The sequence below is a fragment of the Rutilus rutilus genome (assembly GCF_951802725.1).
Source record: "Rutilus rutilus genome assembly, chromosome: 20".
NCBI lineage: Eukaryota > Metazoa > Chordata > Actinopteri > Cypriniformes > Leuciscidae > Rutilus > Rutilus rutilus.
The window spans coordinates 24,579,981-24,602,623 of record NC_140225.1 but is presented as its reverse complement, the minus strand read 5'-3'; the positions used below and the strand labels follow the sequence as shown (position 1 = coordinate 24,602,623).

The window sequence follows — 22,643 nt, the reverse complement described above, 5'->3', positions numbered from 1 at the left end:
AATTTTTAAATGGTTGTGTGTGTGTATTTTATTCTATAAATTTTAGTTTAGTTTAGTTAAAAAGTTACAAAAACGTTTTCCATTTATTTCTGTTGTTCTGTATTCTGTGTCAGGTCCAAATACATTAGTCATAATTATGTGTATTCACTAATAGTTTTCACTGAGCAGCACAAAGAAATTACATAAGTTCGCTTACACGTCTTTTTTCGCCAATGATCAGGCCTGTGTGTCAGGAAGAGGCCAAATATAAGTGACGAAAGCCAAAAGGTCACACTCTATCAGTATAAAAACAGAGGACCACAGAGAGGGAGGATATCCGCAAGGAAAGAAAATTAAACAGATAGCTCAAGGAGTTGCAAAGAGAAAAGAAAGAACTACATACAGTAGATAAAATAAACTACACTATTTGTCTAAATGTATGAGAAAATGGCTCTCTTCCCATTTTGTCTAGTGGTTGTTACATAAGCAGTTGTCCCTTTTAAAGAACAGACACAGACGGACAATATCCCCTCTCTGCTACTCTCACTCACCACCCCCTCTTCCTCACACCATCCTCCATCATATTCAGCAGAAAGTTCTGGACCCTCTTAAGTTCACTCCTTTCCATTGGTTCCTCCAGCATGTCCTAGCGCCCTGTTTCTTTCACTACACAGAAACAGAAAAAAAATGATGTTTAGTATGAAGGAAATGGAAAAAAAAAAAAAAAAAATCCACCGAAGGCCTCTGGACATTCCACACACTTTTCTGTTACTTTTCTTCTGACGTACATAAAATCAGCCACGACTTCCGTTCCAGAATCAGCACTTCCGCAATCTATACTTTTGACCTTGCCTCTCGACCCACACTCACCGCCTCTGCTATCCTCACTGTTGAGTGGTCATCATTTACAACGCATTCCCACACAATCCTGACACAAGCTCGCCATCTATTTATTCCTAATTGCTTATAAGCACTACTCTTAAAAAGAGTATCTATTGTGGAAATAATGTACTTTAAAAGAAAAACTCTCAACTAATGTTTCCGGACACTTAATTGCATGTTGCAAAAATTAAATGAAGTGCAAATTAGTGTTAGTTAAGTAAGGAAGTGTTCTTTTTTGACCTATATAAGTAGGACTAAACACATACATATATATATATATATAGTTTGAAACTAAGTACAGTTTTAAAAAATATGACCTACTTTTAAGATTTGAAGTAGACTACAAGTGCACATTGAATACAATCAAGGCAAGCACACGTCTTTTTCACAAGGGTAGGCTAGGTATTAATTTCACAACCTTACACAAAAGCTTGTGCTTTCAGTTTTTTTGCATGACGATAAATAGCATTTTAAGTAATTAACTCTAAAATCAGAGGGTGGTTATGGAGTGTGGCCACCAACTGAAACGAATTGTTAAAGACAACAGTCATCAAAAAATACAAATAAAATAAAATTCCTGCTAATGTCCTATCCGTCACTATCTTAAATCTTTCGTAAGTCCATGCACCCAGCCTGGCCACTACAATCAGCCTTCTCTGGTCAACTAGCACCCCCATCTGTCCACACGAAATCTTAGTCTTGTTTAGAGCCAGAATCGTTCCCTCTCAGCAGAGAAATGCACTCACAAATCATAATAAAAACATTATCATAGGTACGCTCAGACTGAACATGAATTTATCCAGGTTTCACCTCATCAAGGACACTAATCTTAAATAAATAAAGACAGGCAGTACAAGTAAATCTCTAAGATTTCTGCTAAGGATCGCTTAATCTGGAAAACATCTGTTGTGTACAAACATCTGATAAACATCTTAGAAAAAGCATTTTTGCATAAATTATATCTGCATTAACATCTTAAAGACAATTTCTGAATGTCTCTTTAACATCTGACAGGAAACGTCTTGGTTGCAGATGAGCAAACGCTCTAAAAAATACATCTTGCAGATGTAAATGCAGACGTCAAATAGACGTCTCGGTGATGTACGTGTGCTATCAGGGTCAGTCAGTTCCAAAATCCCCACATTTGTGCGATATTCTATATGCATGCAGAGGGTCCCATATCTGCACCAATGCGTCTTAAATTTTGGTCTGATATGCCTTGGATTTTAAGTATTGTATCTGAGCAAAATTCCTATAATTTTTGCGCACTGTATTTATTCAGTATATAAACGATAACACTTTATAATAACGTTCAGTTGAAAGTCATTTATAAGTGGTTAGTTAATGATGAACTAATAATTTACAAAACATTCATAAATGATTAGCAAGTGATAACATTTTATGTATGTTTTGTAAATTCCGTTACAAGTCATTTACAAGTGATTAGTAAATGATTAACTAATCATTCTATGCATTCATAAATGATTAATAAGTGATATGTTCATTATTTTATGTATGTTTTGTAGATTCAGTTATAAGTCATTTACATTTGATTAGTTAATGATTAACTAATCATTTACAAAACATGACTATGCGTTTCATAAATGTTTAATAAATTGTTACATTTTTTTGTATGTTTTGCTCACATCAGGTGCACAGTGGTTAAAGACTCCATGTGTTTCAGAGAAGACAGCTGTCTATACCCTCACCAGTCAGCACTTACACTGCAGCACACACTACAGTGATCAACACCTGTTATAGATGATGTGTAAATCATTTACAACACTTTCTGCATCCCCTAATCTAAAGTGTAAAATATTCATCACTTGTAAATGTGTTACACATCATTCGTAGATAAGATTCGTTGATCTTATGCCTTATTGATTCTTGAAGTGGTAATCTACGAATGATGTGTAACACATTTACAAGTGATGAATAGTTTACACTTTAGATTAGAGGATGCAGAAAGTGTTGTAAATGATTTATTCATGCGTTTAGACATCATTGTGTTGAACACTGTTACTTACCTGTTACAAATGATCTGTACGTGTATACAAGGCATTTACAACACTTTCTGCACCCTCTAATTGCTACATAGGCAAAAAAATAGCATAATTTATTAATCATTTATGAAACGCATATTCATGTTTTGTAAATGATTAGTTAATCATTAACTAATCAATCGTAAATGACTTATAACTGAATATACAAAACATACATACAATAATTAACATATCACTTATTAATCATTTATGAACGCATAGTCATGGACTTGTAACAGAATTTACAAAACATTCATAAAATGTTAGTATATCACTTGCTAATCTTTTATGAATGTTTTGAAAATGAATAGTTCATCATTAACTAACCACTTATAAATGACTTACAACTGAACGTTATTATAAAGTGTTACCGACCCGTAAACACAGCAAACGATATTCAGACATATATCATCACTTTTATAGCTGTTAGAATAGTTTTATTATTTATTTTGCACTGAGGTGTTACAGCCTTTATACTTGCTGAGTTGCTGCCTGTTTAAACAGACCTTTTTTTTCTTTTGGAATAGGCTATCCCTAAATAAAGAATAGAAAAACACTCTAGGAAAAAAAAGAGTAACTTTAATAGGTCTACTTAAATTATACTGCTTAGTTCTGAGGGTCAAGTCAATTAACTATAAATGTCTTAAGAATTCAGAGAACAAACACCCAGAATACTCTGAAATGCTAAATGACTCACAACCTATTCACCGGATTTGTTGGACTGAAAAGATTTAACTCAACAACCTCTTCTCTGTGACAGAGCTTTTAATCTCTCTATCTTGCGTAATTGGACCATTACAAATAGTGCAGTCATCTGCAGCGCGGTGTTTTCCTTTGCCAGTATGTTGGGACACTGAAAGCTAGCATTTAGGCCTAAGCAAGATACAGAATTCTCTGTTCTCATTTGTAATACGGTAAAATTATTTTAATAGACCACTGAACCTACTGATTGATTGCAGCCTATTGTATTGATTGATTATGTCCTTAAGCCCACCGGTAACTATAGTTGCCGCAGTGTATAGTTGTCATTTTCCTTTTGTAAGTGTTTTTCTAGATGTTATCCATGTTTTATGTCTCAATGACATGCAAGCAAACAACCAAATAAAGGATTTCAAGAAAAAAAAATATATATATATATATATAGGTATTCACTTCCTTCTTGTCACATGAGGCTGTGAACTTCCTACCCCTACTTCCAGGAAGCATGGCGAAGGCAAACCCTCCCAAAGAAAGGTCATTTTCATGTTACTAATAAGTATTTTTTGTTGACATATATATATATATATATATCTACATAATCATGAAGGTCTCTAGAATCATCCCAACAAAACAAATCTTACAAGAGATCTATAGTTTTTTGTATACTAGTCAAAAGTCCAAATAGCTGCCGGTGGGCAAATGCCTTGTAAGTACATATCTCAGACACCCCAGGCAACAAAATGTAATTTTGTAACAAAATAATTGTTTTGTTTTTTAAACAAATGTAATCTTACTCAGTTTATTAATGGTTTTACTCCACATCTGGACATTTTTACTCCACAAAATGTATATAATTTTTTTTTAAATATTTTTTTAAATAGGTTTATAGGCTATATAATATATAAAAAAAATATATATATATAAAAAAGTTTTTTTTAATGTAAAATTCACCTTATTGTGAAATGTGAATGGTTTAGTGTAAGATTTTTTGCCCATATTTTGGAAAATACAGTTTTAAAAGTAAAAAAAAAAAATATCACTTTAACTAGTAGATGGCTGCAGAGCTCTAAAAGTACTAAAAGTTTAAAACTAAAAGACATCTTTTTACAAGTTTTTCCAGTTAGATTCATATCTACATATTATGACAATTATAACAATAAAAGTTACTTTTTGTCAAAGTTTAGCAGTTTTTGTACTGATAAAAAAAAGAAAAAAAGAAAAGTTTTTCAAAAATGTTACATTATGATTAGAATCAAACTGGATCAGGATGTTACAAAAAGAAAAGTTGGGGTCTTTAGAGTTTAGCATTTATTTCAAACATCTGTTTTTCATATAATTCTACAAATTTAAAGTGTGCAACTTAATTTCTGTCTATGTGTGTTCTGTGTTGTTTCTGATGATGAATTTTGTCCTTTGACAAAATTAATTTGATTCTAATCATAAAATAACATTATTGAAAAACAGATTTTATTTTTTCAGTACAAAAAATACCTAAACTTTGACAAAAAGTAACTTTTATTGTTATACTTGTGATTTCATAATATGTAGATATGAATACAACTGGAAAAACTTGTGAAAAGGTGTCTTTCAGTTAGTCAAATAGCAAATAGTGGAGCTCTGCAGCCATCTACTGGTTAAAGTGATTATTTGTTACTTTTAAAACTGCATTTTCCAAAAGATGGGCAAAAAATTTACACTAAACCATGTCAAATTATCCATGATATCCACATGAATGAAAGTTAGAAATGTGGGTCAAAAAGACCCCGGACAGCACACAAGGGTTAAGACAAATGGATTTGTTGTTTGTTGTGTTTTCATATTCAAGTGATTATAAGCTAGATGCAGCTTTTTTGGGTTCGCATCAAATGTTCTTCGACTTTTATACATAATGCATTTGTTTATGAATAAAGATTGATCTGTTGAAAGCAGTTATTTTGAGATAGATATCAAATGGTCTCCTCCTATTCATATTTGACATTGAGGGGGTGCATACAACAAATTTGCCCATTCAAATATGATTTTCAAGAAAAAAAAAAGAAAAGAAAAAAAACCTGGGGGAAATAAATGCAGAACATGTTCACATAGGACACTATTAACACGACGATATGCATGAAACCTTTCAGAAAAATTTGGGTTAAACATTATCAATCGTGATACACGTAAATTCAACAGCTTAAAGCTATTTTCAGTACTATAGGAAAGGCTATTTTGTAATAAAAACGCCAAAGAGCTAAAGCTTTTATTTTGTGGCAAACCAGACTTTTATTTTGAAAAATGTAGCATGTTTCCTGTTTAAGCTCTTTGGCTTGCTGCAGGTTTCAATCTTGATTTCCAGATTGATACTAAAGTACCTATACATGTACAGCCAGAGATTCGCGAAACATCATATAAGTTAGATGATCGGAATGATTTGTGAGTTGGCTTGTCAAATAACTTTTTTCTTTAATTCACTGTAAGTTACTCACATTATGTGGTAGCCCTGTAGTATGGAACTGTTACAACTAGCTGTAATGTTACGTCCTGAATGTCTGACCAACGTCACTGTGTTTCCACACTTAAATGGTCGGTTTATGTTTGTAATCTTTACAAGTAAAATGTCAACGGGTAAATGTAGTTAAGCAAATATATATTTGTGTGTGTATACGTGTGAAATCAGTATATTTGCTTGTTTACTGAAGCAATTGTTGCTTTTGCAGGATACGTGTAACTTACTGATGCGTGTGCTGACACATGTATGATTCAGTTGAAAGGAAATACACTAAAAGGGAGCTGAAATAATGAGTGGAAGGAGGAGTAAACCCAACCGGGGTGGAGGACGGTTCAATAAACCCAGAGGAGGTGGAAGAGGTGGTGGAAGAGGTGGAGGTGGTGGTGGTGGTGGTGGAGGAGGAGGAGGAGGTGGTGGTGGAAGCAGGAAAGCTGCCACTGGAGGCTGGGATGATGGAGATGATTTCAGTCTGGATTTTGGTCCCAGTCAGTCATTCAAGCCTCCCTCATCTAGAGGTTCAAGAGGTGGAGGTGTCCGTGGAGGTGTCCGTGGAGGTGTCCGTGGAGCTTGTGGGGCTCGTGGAGCTCGTGTAGCTCGTGGAGCTTGTGGAGGACCTAGCAGGGGAAGATCTCAGGGACTGCCCAGAAGACATGATGATGATGAGGAGGAGAAGAGATCCAGATTTAGACCTGAGCAAGTGCAACTACCCCTGCAGAAGATACACATGACGTCAGAGAACAAACTACAGGTCAAAGAACTGCTGCGGGAACTTCAGAACCAGGACTATCACTCATCAAACAGGTGAACTTGTGTTTGTTTCTATAGAGGCATCCACTTTTTCAGAGGCCTTGTTTCTGTAAGTATCAAGTATGACTAGTTTTAAGACACAAACCAAACCAATCCAACCAACTTCAAGATGAATCACAACATTACACAGTAATAATAGCATATGATATTAATAGTAGCAGTACTGTAGATTGTGTATTTACAGTATATTCTCTTATGAGGGAATGAACTACTCATCCCATGAAGCATTGCAAGTGATGTACTTATTGAGAAGTCTTGATGTCATTCTCATTTGTTTTTGTATTGTCAAATTGTACAGACATTTTGGAAAGACTTTCTGCTAAACTGTTTAAAAAAGAACATTGAATGTGAAAGAAATGATCGATGTTACAATCATTTTGTAAACTTTATAAGTCTGAATGACAAATTCTCTGTAACAAACTTGCTCTTTTAATGAAGTCACCCAAGGTACCTATTGTATATACTATGAATCTGTAGTTTGCATCTATACATACATCAAAGTATTGACTTTAAAACCACATCAAAGGTCTTGAAACCTAAATAATTGGAAAATGAATGGGATTTTTACTTCTAAACCCCTCTTTTGCAATCTAAGTAGTAGTTTATATTGGTTTACATTGGTTGTTCAGTGTTGAATAATTTATTTTTGTCATATACCAGCTCTGATTATGAAGGTGGTGAGGAGGAAGAAGAAAAGGAAGAAGAGTATGATGAGTTGGACCATCGTGACGAAGGTCAGTTCTGGGTTACCCATGATGATGGAGTGGAATATGCAGAGAATGAGGACTGGATGGAGGATTCGGTCCAGGAGAAGAAAGCAAAGCCAGACCCGGTGATCTCCCTGTTTGCTCTGGGCACTCTTTGCAGGTACAAACAGACATCACTCATTATTTCAAGATTATTGTAGTAATGGTACACTGTACAAAAAATTCTGTTAAATTTACAGTAAACAGCAGCATTGTTTGAGGTATTACGGGATGGCATATTGGTGCCTGCCTATCATACAAATTATAACCGTATATTTCATTATTTGATATAACGTTAATACATCAATCAACTGCCTAAATGTGCTTTTTACCTTTTTACAGTTTATTTTCTGTAAAAATTACAACCTTTTTTTTTTTATTTTAACCCTCTGGTGCACTTAGCGTGGCGGTCAAAAATGACAGATTTTTTTCTATTTTTGTTTTAATGAAATGTATGCACTATATTTTAATTCAATAATGTTTTTTCTTTTTCTTTTTTTTATAATTTGTGTTTTTAGGGGATTTTATGGTACTAAATTATATTTACACTGTAGGTATAATCCATTTATTCACTTTTTGAGCGTAAGCCTGAAAGTTACATTTCCAGTTTAAACTGTCATAGGCTAAGTATTGAATGCTTTAAAACACAGACCTAAGTTTGATCTCTTTTTAAAGACGACACTTGGCAGATTATTGCTGAAGTGAAAAAAGTTTCAAAAAGTGATCTTAAAGTTACAAAATTGTATGTTTATTCTTATGAAAAATGCACAAAAATACTATTACATTTTTTTATATGAAATATATTTGTTCAAAAACATGTTTTAAAACTGCAAGAAAATGAAAGCCATTAATCTAAACAAGCTGTGTTCCAAATTTGAGCTTGATATAAAAAAAAAGAAAAAGAAAAAGAGCTGTCAGTAAGATTTTCTTGGCCGCAGTCCCAAAGGTTTTCTCTAAATGAAATTCGTCTCCCATTCATTTCCATTGCGGTCATTTTTGACCGCGAGGAACACAAGTGTGACTCCTATTTTCAGGACTATTTAACCTTAACCTTTGTGTTTGTGCACATAGCAAGTGCCAAAACTTTTACCAAGTTTCGTACAATACCGATGAAGTAAAAAAAAAAAACTAAAGATCTTCAGTCAAAAATGACTAAAGAGCACCAGAGGGTTAAAGTGTATTAAAAAAGTGATAAAGATGTATAACATAACATGTGCAAATAGATTATGTCTGAATGGTAGTGTACTTTTTTTTTTTTTTTAAGTACTAAATCTGATTGTTCACTCAATATATTAGTAACTCAGGATTCCCATGTTTCAGGTATGGGTTTGACCGTGAGCGCAGTAGACGAGCTTTGCAGGCTGGAGAAGAAAGTGGACGTGGTGAGGTTGGAGCGACATTAGAGCACCTCCTATCCCAGATGTTCACTGAACGTTTTGGCTCTAGCGCCCTCAGCCCCCAGAGGCCCGACCTCCCTTCACTGGAGGAATGTGTAGCTTTGCGACAGGAAGAGGCCTTCGCTTTGACCGCGATCTACGGAGAACGGTTCTGTGAGCGTATCAGCAGTCATGTTTGGACTATTCAGCTTGATTTGCTATGGTTGGATATTAGCCGGATGAAAATTTCAGAATCTCTCAATTGTAAAAAGCAGTCGGGGTCCGGTCAGATTTGCAAGTTTTACCTAAAGGGGGCTGGTTGTAAGTTTGGCAACCGCTGCAATTTCAAGCACCAAACTCATGAAACGAGCTCTTCCAGAGATTTTTGTAAAGGAAGTCAACCAGGGTTTAGCAGCACAGAAGCTTCCGTTTACCAGCTGGAGATTCGGTTCCAACCAGGTAGTTTTTATCCTTTTCAACCTCCTCTCGTGGCCTTCAGTAGCACAGATGAATCGCTCTCAGGGCCGGGCCGCCTCAATGTCACAGAGTACCTGTTCGGTCAGTCACTCAGTGCTGCTCAGGAAGGTGAGCCGGTGGTCTACACGCTCATTTCCTGTCTGGAGGAGGACGGACCTATCAGGGAACTGCTGTCAGCTGCTCATCACAAGTACAGTGCTCCGCCCCCAGTGCTGGCTCCACCCACTGTCACTCCGGCAAGGAATCGGAGCAGTAGGAACATCGTCGACAGCATTACGAATGGTTCAGCAACTAGAGATCGTTCAGTCAAGCCCACCGAGACCACAAACCAAAGACTGAATCAAAAGGAAGGTGAGGGATTGGACGTCTCAAAACTTGTCATTATTAAAAGTAACCATACTTCATCCAAAAATGAAAATTTACTCGCTGTGTTTTCAATTAGATGCTACATTCCTAAGAGCGGATATTGACGAAGAACAAGACGAGGATGATTATGAAGATGTAGAGGAATGTATCCCAGTGGAAAACGAAAGCTATGTAAACTTGAGGAAGAGGATGGTGAAGAAGGCCGAGATCAAAACTGAGCAAATACAGCAAGAGAACAAGAAACTCTGCAGAGAGTTCATGAGGAAACAGGTAACACACCTGACGATTGGGCAAGACATACCCTGCCCTCATTGGCTTGGATGGGTCTGAATGTTTTTGGTGTAGTAAATATTCGCTGTCATTATTGCAGAAAATAAGCTCTGTGACCAACAAAAGTTTATTATTCTTACACGTTTTGTTCATCAAGATAATCTTGACTTATTAATCCAAATATGAAGCCTAAAACATTTGGCACAAGCAAAAAAGGTTGGCTATAAACAAACTACACCATGGTCGCATGACTTCAGTCTCACAACCACTAAGCTTCACACAATTCTTTCAATCTTTAATCTAGGCTACAAGTTGGAAAGTTTGAGTTTGAATAGTTTGCAAGAGAGGGTTGATGACATGTAATGTCCCCGACAACCTCTGGAGTCCCATTTAACCACTTAACAAAGCAACCACCTTTTTCAAGACACCTAAAAGGTTAAAAAAAAATCACAATTGTGGTATTACTGATGTATTTTATGTAATTTGAATAAAACGTTAAAATATTTTGAGTTTGTGTTATCCACAGACCAAACACCCACTGACTTCAGGACAAGGGCACTGGAAGTGCAAAAATGCCAACTTGTTTCTGGGTTTTAGGACTCAACTTTCTTTCATTGATCATAAAAATAGTTTTTTTTTTAAGAGTACTCAAAAAAATGCATACAAATAATCCTAATGTTATTCCATTGTTTCTCCGTTATTTCATTGGTTCCGCCGTGTCTTGTGACCAAACCTCATTATAAAATACTTTTGGAGTGAATTTTTTTGTGTCATTTTGGAGCTTGCAACACCCTGTCCCCATTATATGGAAGAGAGCAGCAAGGGTCACATTTTCTGTTACACAGAAGAAAGTTTGAAATCGATTTTCCAGTATCATCATTTGGGTTAACTGATCCGTGTGTGTTCTCTCCGTCAGTCTTCGAGGCGGTATACATCGATGCAGGAGCAGAGGCAGAAGCTTCCTGCATGGCAGAAGAAAGATGTCATACTGGAGTGTTTGGATAAGAACCAGGTTCTCGTCATCAGCGGGATGACTGGGTAGGACTATGATCTGCGTTATTGATATTCTGTTAACCAATTTTTCTTTTTCTTTGTTGTTCTTGACATCTCTTCATGTCTGAATTAATGTAACTTTAGGTGCGGGAAAACCACTCAGATTCCTCAGTTTATCCTGGATAATTTCCTCCAGACTGGGCGGCCGGATAGAGTGGCCAACGTTATGTGCACTCAGCCACGCCGAATCTCTGCCATCACTGTGGCGACCCGAGTGGCCCAGGAACGAGCAGAGGCCCTGGGTCACTCTACAGGCTACCAGATCCGGCTGGAGACCGTCAGGGTAACACAGTTTTTACATACCAACCACATTTACTGGTTCTACTTGAGACTGAGTGATAGAAACTCATTATTTGTTAAATTGCTGCTGCCGTAATTGCTTGAAAATGCACACAAAAAAGTGATTTAATTTGTTGATTATTACTAGGTGTGTTCACACTTGGCAGGTTTGGTTAAAATAAAAGGAACTCTGGTGCGATTGCTCTGTAGTGCAGTTCATTTGAATAAGTGTGAACTGCAGCACCAAACAAGCCTTTTCATGGGTCTCGGTCCACTTCCAAGCAAACTATGGTGCGGTTCGACTGAAATATGAATGCAACATGGCCCAAATACATCTAAAATAACCAAAACAGGACGTGATGTCACAAGATGCGACCCTAATAAGCTCAAGCCTACTTATGGCCTACCTAGAAGCTATGTTGGCCATTACATTTCGGTACAGGCGTCAGAACCGCTGTCTTCTTGCAGCAGATCTTCGTTTGTGTGCAATGAAGGAATTCCTGGTTCTGTTTTGACTCCTTATCAATTGCAATAACATTTGGTCCTCCTCATTATGGTTTCATTCATTGAATAAAATCATTCAAGGCAAATGCATAAATACCAAGATGTATATTGTAGATAGTAAAAAGGCTGAAATCTCAAAATATATACACTACCATTCAAAAGTTTGGGGTCCATAAGATTCTTTAATGTTTTTGAAAGAATTAAAAACTGTAATATTGTGAAATGTTATTACAATTTAAAATAACTGTTTTCTATTTTTATATATTTTAAAATGTAATTTACTTATTTTGTCAATTTATGTAAATTTACTTTACATAGCAGCCATTACTTTAGTCTTCAGTGTCCCATGATCCTTCAGAAGTCAATCTAATATGCCCAAGAAACATTTCCTATTTTTAACAATGTTGAAAACATTGGATTCTCTAATGAACAGAAAGTTCAAAAGATCAGTATTTATTTAAAATAGAAATCCTTTGTAACATTGCAAATGACTTTACTGTCACCCGTCTCCATACCGGCGCGTTGACTACAACTTCCAACCAGATGGAACTGGATAAATATTCTGAATGTTCTGATCCAATCTGACTTCTGACCTGTAATTCTGCCTGGATCATAATCATACACTGTTCGCTCGTTGGCCAGAGGAGAACTGGCCCCCGACTGAGCCAGGTTTTTTTCTCCATTCTGTCAACTGATGGAGTTTTGGTTCCTTGCCACTGTTGCTTTTGGCTTGCTTAGTTGGGGACATTTAATATTCAACAATATTTTTGATCTGCCTTACTTAAGATGGACGATGACGCAATTTTCTTCTAGAAACAAACTTTGTTGTATTATTTTCATGTTATCACTGTGAAGCTGCTTTGATACAATCTGTATTGTAAAAAGCGCTATATAAATAAAGGTGACTTGACTTGACTTTTGATCAGCTTAACACATCCTTGCTGGATTTTTAATTTCTATAAAAAATTCCTGGTCTTCCTAATGTTATTGTATGTGTTTTCTTGTATCCAGTCCTCTAGCACAAGGCTGATGTTCTGCACCACCGGTGTCCTTTTGCGGAGGCTAGAAGGTGACTCTGAGCTCCGTGGCATCACACATGTGATCGTGGATGAGGTCCATGAACGGACAGAAGAGAGGTCTGTGGAAAGCACACATGCACTTAAAAACACATTCACATGATGTGAGTCTGACAGTAAAATGATTCCTGTCTTGCAGTGACTTCCTGTTGCTGGTTCTGAAGGATCTGATTGTAAAAAGGACTGATCTGAAAATAATTATGATGAGTGCAACCCTGAATGCTGAGCTCTTCTCACAGTACTTCAACAACTGCCCCAGCATCCATATACCAGGTACTCCCGTTACACTGGTACTGCTATAAAATATGTAAACTCTGTAGTTTATAAGGATGTAACCTATCACACATTTCTTACTTGCTTTTTCAAATCGACTTTCCTATCTAAAGGACGCACATTCCCAGTGGAGCAGTTCTTCCTTGAAGACGCCATCGCTAAGACCAGGTATTGACATATAATACATTTTGCTTGGTCTATGATTATTCTTCTACATACTTCTTCACACAATAATAAAAATACAGTCTTTACAACACACGCTTTGTTTATTTGTTGTGAAGGTATGTAATTGAAGATGGCAGTCCATACCGACGCTCCTCAAAGCAGAATCGTCCCCTTGGTCAGGGTGGCAGCGCTGGGAAGGGCCGGGCTCCTGTTGAAGACTTTGATGATGATGGTTGTGGCTGGTCCTTTACCTCCTTGATGAAAAAGGATTCGATCAAAGACTCCATCCCTGATCAGCAGCTCGGTCAACAGGAGCTCACTGTTCGATATTCCAGTAAGTACACTTGAATTTTGTTTTTTCCTCTTTTTTCACCCCCTTTTTTTATAACCCTTGTGCTATAAAAATTCTTTACCTTATTTGGCGTTTCCAGTTGCATGCATGCAATTGACTTACAACTATTTCAACTAAATGCATATAATTCATTTGTGGTGGTACTAATTTATCGGCCTCCTAAATCTACAAAGGAGTTTATTGATGTGTTTGCCGAACTTTTGAATGGACTTAAACAAATTATCATTAAATTGTTAATTATTGGTGATTTTAATATTCACGTTTGCTGTGGTACTGATTTGTAATCAAAATAAATGTTATATCTGGTAGAATCATTTGACATCGCCCAATGGGTAGACAGCCCTACTCATTTACAGGGCCACACGCTAGACTTGGTTTTAAACAATGTTGCGCGTATGACAAGTAAGTTACGTAATCGGATTACTTTTTTCAAGTAATGAGTAAAGTAACACATTACTTTTAAATTTACAATGAAATGTCTAAGTTACATTTTCAAATAAGTAATGCAAATTACTTTGTTTTGCCATTTATTTACAGTCCAGGGGTCTCATTTATAAAACTGTGCGTAGGAACCTTACTAAAAGTGTACGTGCGCCTGAAAGCCAAAAATGGCGTACGCAAAATAATATTCGGATTTATAAAACTGTTCGTACGCCAGAACCTGCGCAGAATACACTTTATAAATCCCAGTCAGCGGAAGATTGTGCGCACATGCGTCTCCTCCCCGAAATAACCATATATGGAGCTTACAACGCCTAGTTTTACTATGCAGATCCTCATCTGCATATCATTTGCATATGATTATTCATCCACGTGATAACGTTTAACAGTACAAGACACATTACATTAATAAAAATCAAGCAGTTGCCTATCCTTGCCTTGTTTTTGAATACATAAATCAAATAGTGTAAAATACATTTCAGAGAAAGTTTTTCTCAATCTTTTCCACTGGCCGAATTGTATTTTTAATTGATACGTTTAATGGAAACAGATAGTCCTTGGGCATTATTTGCACGAAACTATTTTCTCAGACAATCTGGTATTATCATGATAAGCAGTTATCTCTGTGGTTAAAACATTAAAACACAGCATGCCAGAGGAAAAGTGTTCAAAAACACCGCATTAACAACAAATATTTCTATTGACTGAATTTGAATATAAAAATGTTATAACTTCTCAGTAATGACTTCATGTTTAAGTGCTTAACTCCATTAGTTTAAATCATTATTTTATTTATTTAAACTGTTATTTGCGTCAGTTTCACTAAACGGCCCAACGCGCTCGCTGGCGCGGACATTTAAGAAGGAATGGATATTTGCTTCAAGTGGCAGGCTTGGTGAGTGAAATTATATTTGTATTATCTTTCTGTATATGTTAAATTTTCTTTAGATTTTCTGTCTAAAAGTGACCAAAAAGACACTTAACTCCAGCTCACCATCGGTGTCGCCAATTGCCTTTGTCTCCAGAATGTGCGTACGCACGGCTCAAAGTTTGCTTAAAGGTGCGCACATTCTCCCGTCAAGTTTGTTTTTTATAGATCACAACCTTTGCGTGGGAACTGGCGTACGTACGTTTCCAGCCCCGTTTTGTGCGTACGCACGCTTTATAAATGAGACCCCTGCTCTCTACACAGAAAAGTTTTCTCAGATGTATAAAGATATTAGTACCATTGAACTATTAGAGAGCCCTAAATATAGATTTGGATGAACATTTTATTCTTTTTAGTTCTACCTGTCTTAGTTTTTTTTAGATTCTGTTGTACCATTAAAACCTAAATGCCTTAAAGAGAAAAATGAGCCATGGTTAAATAAGACTGTACACTCACTTAGGCGGTCAAATTAAAATAAAAGCAAGTTCATCTTTTTTGGTCCTCCCGATGGTAGATTGATGCTTTATACACAATTACATCACCTCACATCTTCAGTTAAGACTTGTGTCAAGAATCTGGGTGTACTGCTAGACAGTGATTTGAAACTTGATAAGCAAGCTCTGTCTGCTGATCAAAGTAAAGCCTTTCCTTAATTCATGTTTTCATGTGATTCATGTTTCTATCATCTGGTTTAGACTACTGTAACTCTTTGTATAATGCTATAAACTCCACCTTGGCACAGCTTCAGACAGTCCAAAATGCTGCAGCAAGATTCTTAAAAGGTCTCACTCTCTGCAAATATGACCATGTTACTCCAATTTTAGCATTACTTCACTGGCTGCCGGTTGATTTTATTCGTTTAAGTGTTTGAATAACCTTGCTGTAACTCTTCCAAGTTCTGTCTCTCTGATTTTTTTTAGTTTTACATAATCCTTCTAGAGCTCTCAGATCAAGGACACAAAGACTTTCATCTGTTCCTCGGTACAGACTAAAGCTAAGGGGACATGGTGCCTTCGCTACTGTGGGCCCTAAACTGTTGAACTGCCTGCCCCTTCAAATTTGATCTGCACCATTCTTACCAGTCTAAAAGTCATTACTGAATACTAACTTCTTTGGACTTGCTTTTAATGTCAACTAAATGTTGCAATATATCGCACGTTTTTGTTTTTCTGAGTGTGGCTTTTGTTTGTTTTATTTATCTTTTATGCTATTTGATTGATGAAATGAAATATACTTTATTGTCCCTGATAGGGAAATTCGTAATGGACTCCATAGCCAGCATTTCGCCAAAACCTGATTCATAAAAAAATTACACAAAATATTCATACACACCATACACAAAAGAATTGGTAGACATCGCTAATTCGCTGTTCAACAATCTAATTGATACCGGTACAAAACAGTTCTGTTTATAACGGAGAGTTCTATACCTTCTTCCAGACGGTAAGAGTTCATAAGAGGGGTAACGTACATGAGGTGGGTCACTTAAAATCCTTCATTTAATGTACATTGCTCATACAGAGTCTGAATACTGGGATAGTCTTTCAGTCTAATCATTTTCATAGAAGTTCAAACAATATATAGTATCTTTGATGTACTATGAAGGCACGTTAGTCAACTGTTACTGTATAAATGGTAATATATAATTAATGGTGATTTTTTACATTATGCTATATTATCACCAAATATTAGATTTAGTCTTTTTGTTAACTTGTTTGTCAATCAGCACGTTTTGTATTTTGTCTTTTTGGAAATGATTGGTCGTAGGCCTCACTGATCTGAACACCTTCTAAAAAAATACTTTTACAATCAAATTAAACCCAGTATTTGGCAATAATATAGCATAACAAGATATTTAGAAGCTATTTGTTTGTAGGACGGTCATCAAGTGTAACAAGGTGGGAAAAAAAAACTCTACATTTTGGGAAGCTATACCCTCTGTGACCAAAGTCCGTACATTTTAGTCCAATGTAATAACATTAACTAGCATTTTCGGGGAAAAAGAAAATCCTTGTGATTGTGATGGTAAAAAGTTCAACCTGCTTGTTAAATGTATTCTTTATATTAGTTCTCTGTGCAATCTGTTATAACACACACTGAACCCTAGTGAGTAAAATATCCTTGTGCTTCTTTTGTTAAGATTACTCAAAGTCTGTAGTGAAAACGTTGGCTGCTATGGATCTTGACAAAATCAACATGGACCTGGTGGAGAGTCTGTTGGAGTGGATTGTTGATGGAGACCACAGCTACCCACCAGGTAAATAAACCCCTGCACTACATGCCTGCTTAAAATAATTACAGCTTCCTTATCAAGGTTAAAATTCACTTTGATTGACTCTTTTTTTTTTTTTATGTGTGAATGCACAGGAGCTGTTTTGGTCTTCCTACCAGGATTGGCTGAAATAAAGCAATTATATGAACAGCTGCAGTCTAATAGGATGTTCAATAATAGACGAACAAACAGGTATATTTTTCTATTGGGGCCAGGAGTTCAGTTATTTTTCATGTAAATGGGCTTTTTTTTTTTTAAGTAGTCTTTATGAGTGAATTTAGAAAGAACATGTCCTGGACATATTTAATCTATTTGCACCGTGACACTCCTCTGACCTTGTCCTCTCATTACTATGATGCAAAAATAAAAAAATTTTTTTTTTTTTTTAACTGTAAAGTTTTTATCCATAATGGTAGTATTTGTACTTCTTTATCTGTAATGTATGCTAATTAACTGGTCAATAAGAGTTTACTGAGAATCACCATTGAGAATAATGGGAAACATGAAAAACAAATGATTATTAACATAATTACTATATCATATTATTATTATACGCTACTGTTCGGAAGTTTGGAGACAGTGCGTAAAAAAACAAAAACAAATTTATACTTTTATTCAGCAAGTATGCATTAAATTGGTCACAAGTGACCGTAAAAGAAATGTATAATGTTACAAAAGATTTCTATTTCACAGAAATGCTGTTCTTTTGAACTTTCTATGTCAAATAATCCTGTAAAAAAAAAAGTAGCACATCTGTTTCCAACAGTTTTTTTTTTTTTTTTTTTTTACAACAACAATAATAAACGTTTCTTGAGCATCAAATCATGTTATAATAATATTTCACAATATAACTGTTTTTACTGTATTTTTAATCAAATAAATGCCACATAAAATTGAAACCAGCCCCAAACTTTTGAACAATAAATAAAACAAATAAAAAAATTATAAAACAGTTATTTTGATTTTTGGACAACTGTTTGACAGATTCACCTGTAAGAATCAGATGATGATATTTAGTTATGTGTGTGTCTAAAATTTCTAGGTGTGTAGTGTATCCTCTACACTCGTCCCTGTCCAATGAGGAGCAGCAGGCGGTCTTTACCCGGCCACCTGAGGGTGTGACCAAAATCATCATCTCCACCAACATTGCTGAAACTTCTGTCACCATTGATGATGTGGTGTATGTCATAGACTCTGGCCGGATGAAGGAGAAGAGGTTTGACTGCATATTGGTGCTGAAACTTGTTTTTGTGAAACCCTGGAAAAAATAACTAGATGTTTATTTTTCCTGGATAACATTGAGTGTTCTTTGTGGATTTGGATGCATTATCATAAATGTGCGCGTGTGTGTGTTAGGTACGATGCCAGTCGCAGTATGGAGAGTCTAGAGGACGTGTGGGAGTCTCGTGCCAACGCTCTTCAGAGAAAAGGCCGTGCCGGTCGTGTGGCGTCAGGCGTCTGCTTCCATCTGTTTACCGGCCACCGCTTCACACACCACCTGAGCCAACAGCAGCTGCCTGAGATCCAGAGAGTTCCTCTGGAGCAGCTCTGTCTAAGGTAACCGACTTCATATTGGATGGTCGTGACCTAATGTTTTGAGAGTCAGACTTGTGACCCGAAGGTTGTGGGGTTCGATCTCAATGCCGGCAGGAAAATTTTAGGTGATGTAGATGGGGGTGTGAATGAACAGCGCTCTCTTCCACCCTCAACACCCATGTCTGAGGTGGCCTTGAGAAAGGCACCTAACCCCTAATTGCTCTCCGGGCACCGCAGCTAAATGGTTGTCCACTGTTCCGTGTGTGTGTGTGTGTTCACTACTCACTGCTCCTAATGTGTGTGCCCTAACTTGGATGGGTTAAATGCAGAGGACAAGTTCATGTCACGTCATGTCACTTTCACTTAAAAGGAAAAAACATCATGGTTTTAAGTAAACCTGATTTCAGTTTCAATTTAATTTCAGGAATACATGGCCTCTCGGCCCATAGTTCCACAAAATCACAATAGCATGACAGATGCTCTTTCTTCATTCCAGGGTTTATTTAGATCAGATACAATGCCAATCTCCATGCATACATCGACTCACAAACTTGAGACACATCAGTACAAACATCACCAACAAGTGTGAGATCACCCAAATATTTTTTACACAGATCCACATACAAAGAACAGTCATACAGGAATTGCTTCTTATCTTCAATCACAGAGGTATTCAAGGTTAGCTTACAATAGTTACAGATTCTCTCTGCCATTGGTGTATTACTCCATCTACCTGTTTCTGTAGCTAAACGATGACCTGAACATCTTAACAGGAACTAAGATTGTTATATATAGATGCAATCTAGCTCTCCTGTACCATCAAGGACTTGCATTGTGAATGTATTTATATTCAACTTATTATTATTTGTATTGTGTAAACCTGATTTGAAACCCAAGTATTATTGGTTTAGAGCTTAAAGGGTTAGTTGACCCAAAAATGAAAATTCTGTCATAATTTACCGTACCTCCAAACCCATACAATTTTTGTTTATCTTCAGAACACAAATCACGATTTTTTTTTAATTAAATCTGATTTCTGTCCCTCCATTAAAAGTCTATTCACCCAAAACTATGATGCTTCAAAACATTTATAAAGAGATTGTAAAATAAATCCGTATGACTCGAGCAGTTAAATCTAAAGAGACATGATCGCTTTATGTGAACAGATTTAATTTATTATTCACATATGAACATTGATCAGCGAATGTACACAGAGCGTGCTTGCTGGATCCGCGAGAACGAATGAGGTTTATTCGCACACGTCAAGCCTGCACGTTTGAGTTTTTGGGAGGGACAGAAATCACTTAGATTTCGTAAATTTTTTTTATAATTTGTGATTCAAAGATGGAAGTCTTTGTCGGAACAACATGAGAGTGAGTAACTGATGGAAGAATTTTTAATTTAAACTCCCTTTAATAGATTAACTTGACCCTGTTTCTGCTCTTCTCTCTCAGGGTTAAGGTCCTGGATGTTTTTTCGGAGCGTCCTCTGGACTCAGTCTTCTCCCAGCTGATCGAGCCGCCCACAGAAGGCAGTCTGGAGGCCGCTAAACAGCGCCTGTGTGCCCTGGGCGCCCTGACGGACGAGGAGTCTCTTACTCCACTGGGCTGGCATTTGGCCTGTCTGCCCGTCGACGTCCGCATCGGTAAACTCATGCTGCTGGGAGCCATCTTCCGCTGCCTGGACCCTGCTCTCACCATCGCCGCCAGCCTGGCCTTCAAGAGTCCATTCGTAAGTCACTACACACATGTATTAGAAGATGATACTCCAGTGCAGTACCATGTTACCTGAGATCCATGCTCTCTTGATGGCCACGCTCACAGGTGTCACCTTGGGATAAACGAGAGGAAGCTAATGAGAAGAAGTTGGGTTTCTCTTTGGCGAACAGTGACCATCTAGCTTTGCTGCAGGCATACAAGGTCAGTACAGGCTCTGATTAAATTAATGACTACAGATACACAATTCATTATGATACATACACACAATACACACTTGCTTGTTTTGTTTTTTTCTTAAAAAAATATTAGATAATTGTATTTTATTTTACAGAATCATGTGGCCTTGTTTAAATACATCCACAGACTTCTGCAACTGCTGATTCCACCCTCACACACAATCAGTGCATATATTGTGTAATATATATATATATATATATATATATATACATATACACACACATACCATTCAAAAGTTTAGGGTCAGCAAGAGTTGTTCAGCAAGGATGCATTAAATTGATTAAATTGTGTTTTTTTGAACGTAAAGACATTTATAATGTTATCAAAAATATTTCGAATAAATGCTGTTCTTTAGAACAATCTTTTCATCAAAGAATAAAAAATTTAATTTAAGCAGCACAACTTTTTTCAAGATTGATAATAAGAAATGTTTCTTGAGCACCAAATCAGCATATTAGAATAATTTCTGAAGGATCATGTGACTGTTAAATTATAGAACATAGCAAACATTTATTTTAAATTGTAATAATATTTCTAGTTTTACAGTATTTTTTACAGTACTATATTTTAAATGAAATAAATGCTACCCTGGTAAATGTAAGATTCTTCTTTCAAAAACATCTTACTGGCCCCGAACTTTTGAACGGTAGTGTATATAGATTATAATATTTAATATAGTGCTCTAGCAATATGTTTTTTTTTTATTCTGATAGATACAATAGCAAATTTAATTGAAGTAAATAAATTAACTGTAATTTTACACATTATTTACTTAAAATTCACTGAAATATTTTTTATATTTTAATATAAAATATAAAATATAAAATTGAAATAGTTTATTTTCCACTTATTTTCCACCAGAATTTTTTTAATTTGACGCCAGCGAAGCTAGTGCAGCAGACATTTTATCAGCCAGTTCAAATAATTAAAAAATCTTGTCTGTCTTCCCAATATATTGGACTACCTCTGATTATCATATCAGTCAGAATGTCTTTATTTATGCATTTCTGAAAAGTACTGATGAAGATCTGTGCCTAGTTGATTATTCAGTACTTGTTAATGAAATGTGCTGTTTGATATAATCATGAAGACTCGTGTTGTGTTCAGGGTTGGTGTAAGGCAGCACAGAGTGGCTCTAGAGCTGGCTACCAGTACTGCAGAGAGAACTTCCTCTCCATCCGGGGCTTACAGGTGAGAGACTGATCTCTGATCAGCTCCGCGGAGATGCCAGTCATTTTGGCACGCTTGGATAACTTTTCTGTTTTGTGTGTGTTCTCTCAGGAGATAGCGTCTCTTAAAAGGCAGTTTGCCGAGCTCCTGTCTGACATTGGCTTTGTGAAGGATGGACTGAAAGCCAGGGTCATTGAAAAAATGAGCTCAAAGGGAGGTGATGGGGTGCTGGAGGCCACAGGCTATGAGGTAACAGTGATTTTTTGAGTGCTGGGTAAATATGGATATTTATATGTTTTCATAAATATCTTGTTGACAAGTAGTAGGGACATAGCTTTAAAAGGGGGATTTTTAAATGTAAAATGAATGTAAAATATTTTTTATATTTTTCTTAAATTAAATATTTATTTAATTATTTATACAAATTTTTACTGGTCTGAGACAGCTGGTATTAGATGTAGTTAGTGATAAATTAGTATTATAAATTTGTTCAAATAAAAGACAAAA

The 22,643-nt window shown here is 36.2% G+C and overlaps 1 protein-coding gene across 1 annotated transcript in view; it reads left to right on the top strand.

The window, feature by feature from the left end:
• The first annotated feature begins 5,848 nt into the window (after window positions 1-5,848).
• Window positions 5,849-22,643, top strand: part of dhx57 (DEAH (Asp-Glu-Ala-Asp/His) box polypeptide 57) — a 21,599-nt gene continuing 4,804 nt past the window's right edge. Inside the window, exons 1-19 of the mRNA XM_084392279.1 lie at window positions 5,849-6,014; window positions 6,299-6,891; window positions 7,558-7,764; window positions 8,964-9,847; window positions 9,939-10,132; window positions 11,049-11,170; window positions 11,270-11,468; window positions 12,980-13,104; window positions 13,184-13,317; window positions 13,431-13,485; window positions 13,599-13,816; window positions 17,344-17,460; window positions 17,571-17,667; window positions 18,518-18,691; window positions 18,832-19,032; window positions 20,466-20,742; window positions 20,835-20,930; window positions 22,074-22,157; window positions 22,248-22,385. Coding sequence (XP_084248405.1) covers window positions 6,380-6,891; window positions 7,558-7,764; window positions 8,964-9,847; window positions 9,939-10,132; window positions 11,049-11,170; window positions 11,270-11,468; window positions 12,980-13,104; window positions 13,184-13,317; window positions 13,431-13,485; window positions 13,599-13,816; window positions 17,344-17,460; window positions 17,571-17,667; window positions 18,518-18,691; window positions 18,832-19,032; window positions 20,466-20,742; window positions 20,835-20,930; window positions 22,074-22,157; window positions 22,248-22,385 — 3,834 coding nt within the window. The 5' untranslated portion in view covers window positions 5,849-6,014; window positions 6,299-6,379. The remainder of the gene's footprint in view (window positions 6,015-6,298; window positions 6,892-7,557; window positions 7,765-8,963; window positions 9,848-9,938; window positions 10,133-11,048; window positions 11,171-11,269; window positions 11,469-12,979; window positions 13,105-13,183; window positions 13,318-13,430; window positions 13,486-13,598; window positions 13,817-17,343; window positions 17,461-17,570; window positions 17,668-18,517; window positions 18,692-18,831; window positions 19,033-20,465; window positions 20,743-20,834; window positions 20,931-22,073; window positions 22,158-22,247; window positions 22,386-22,643) is intronic.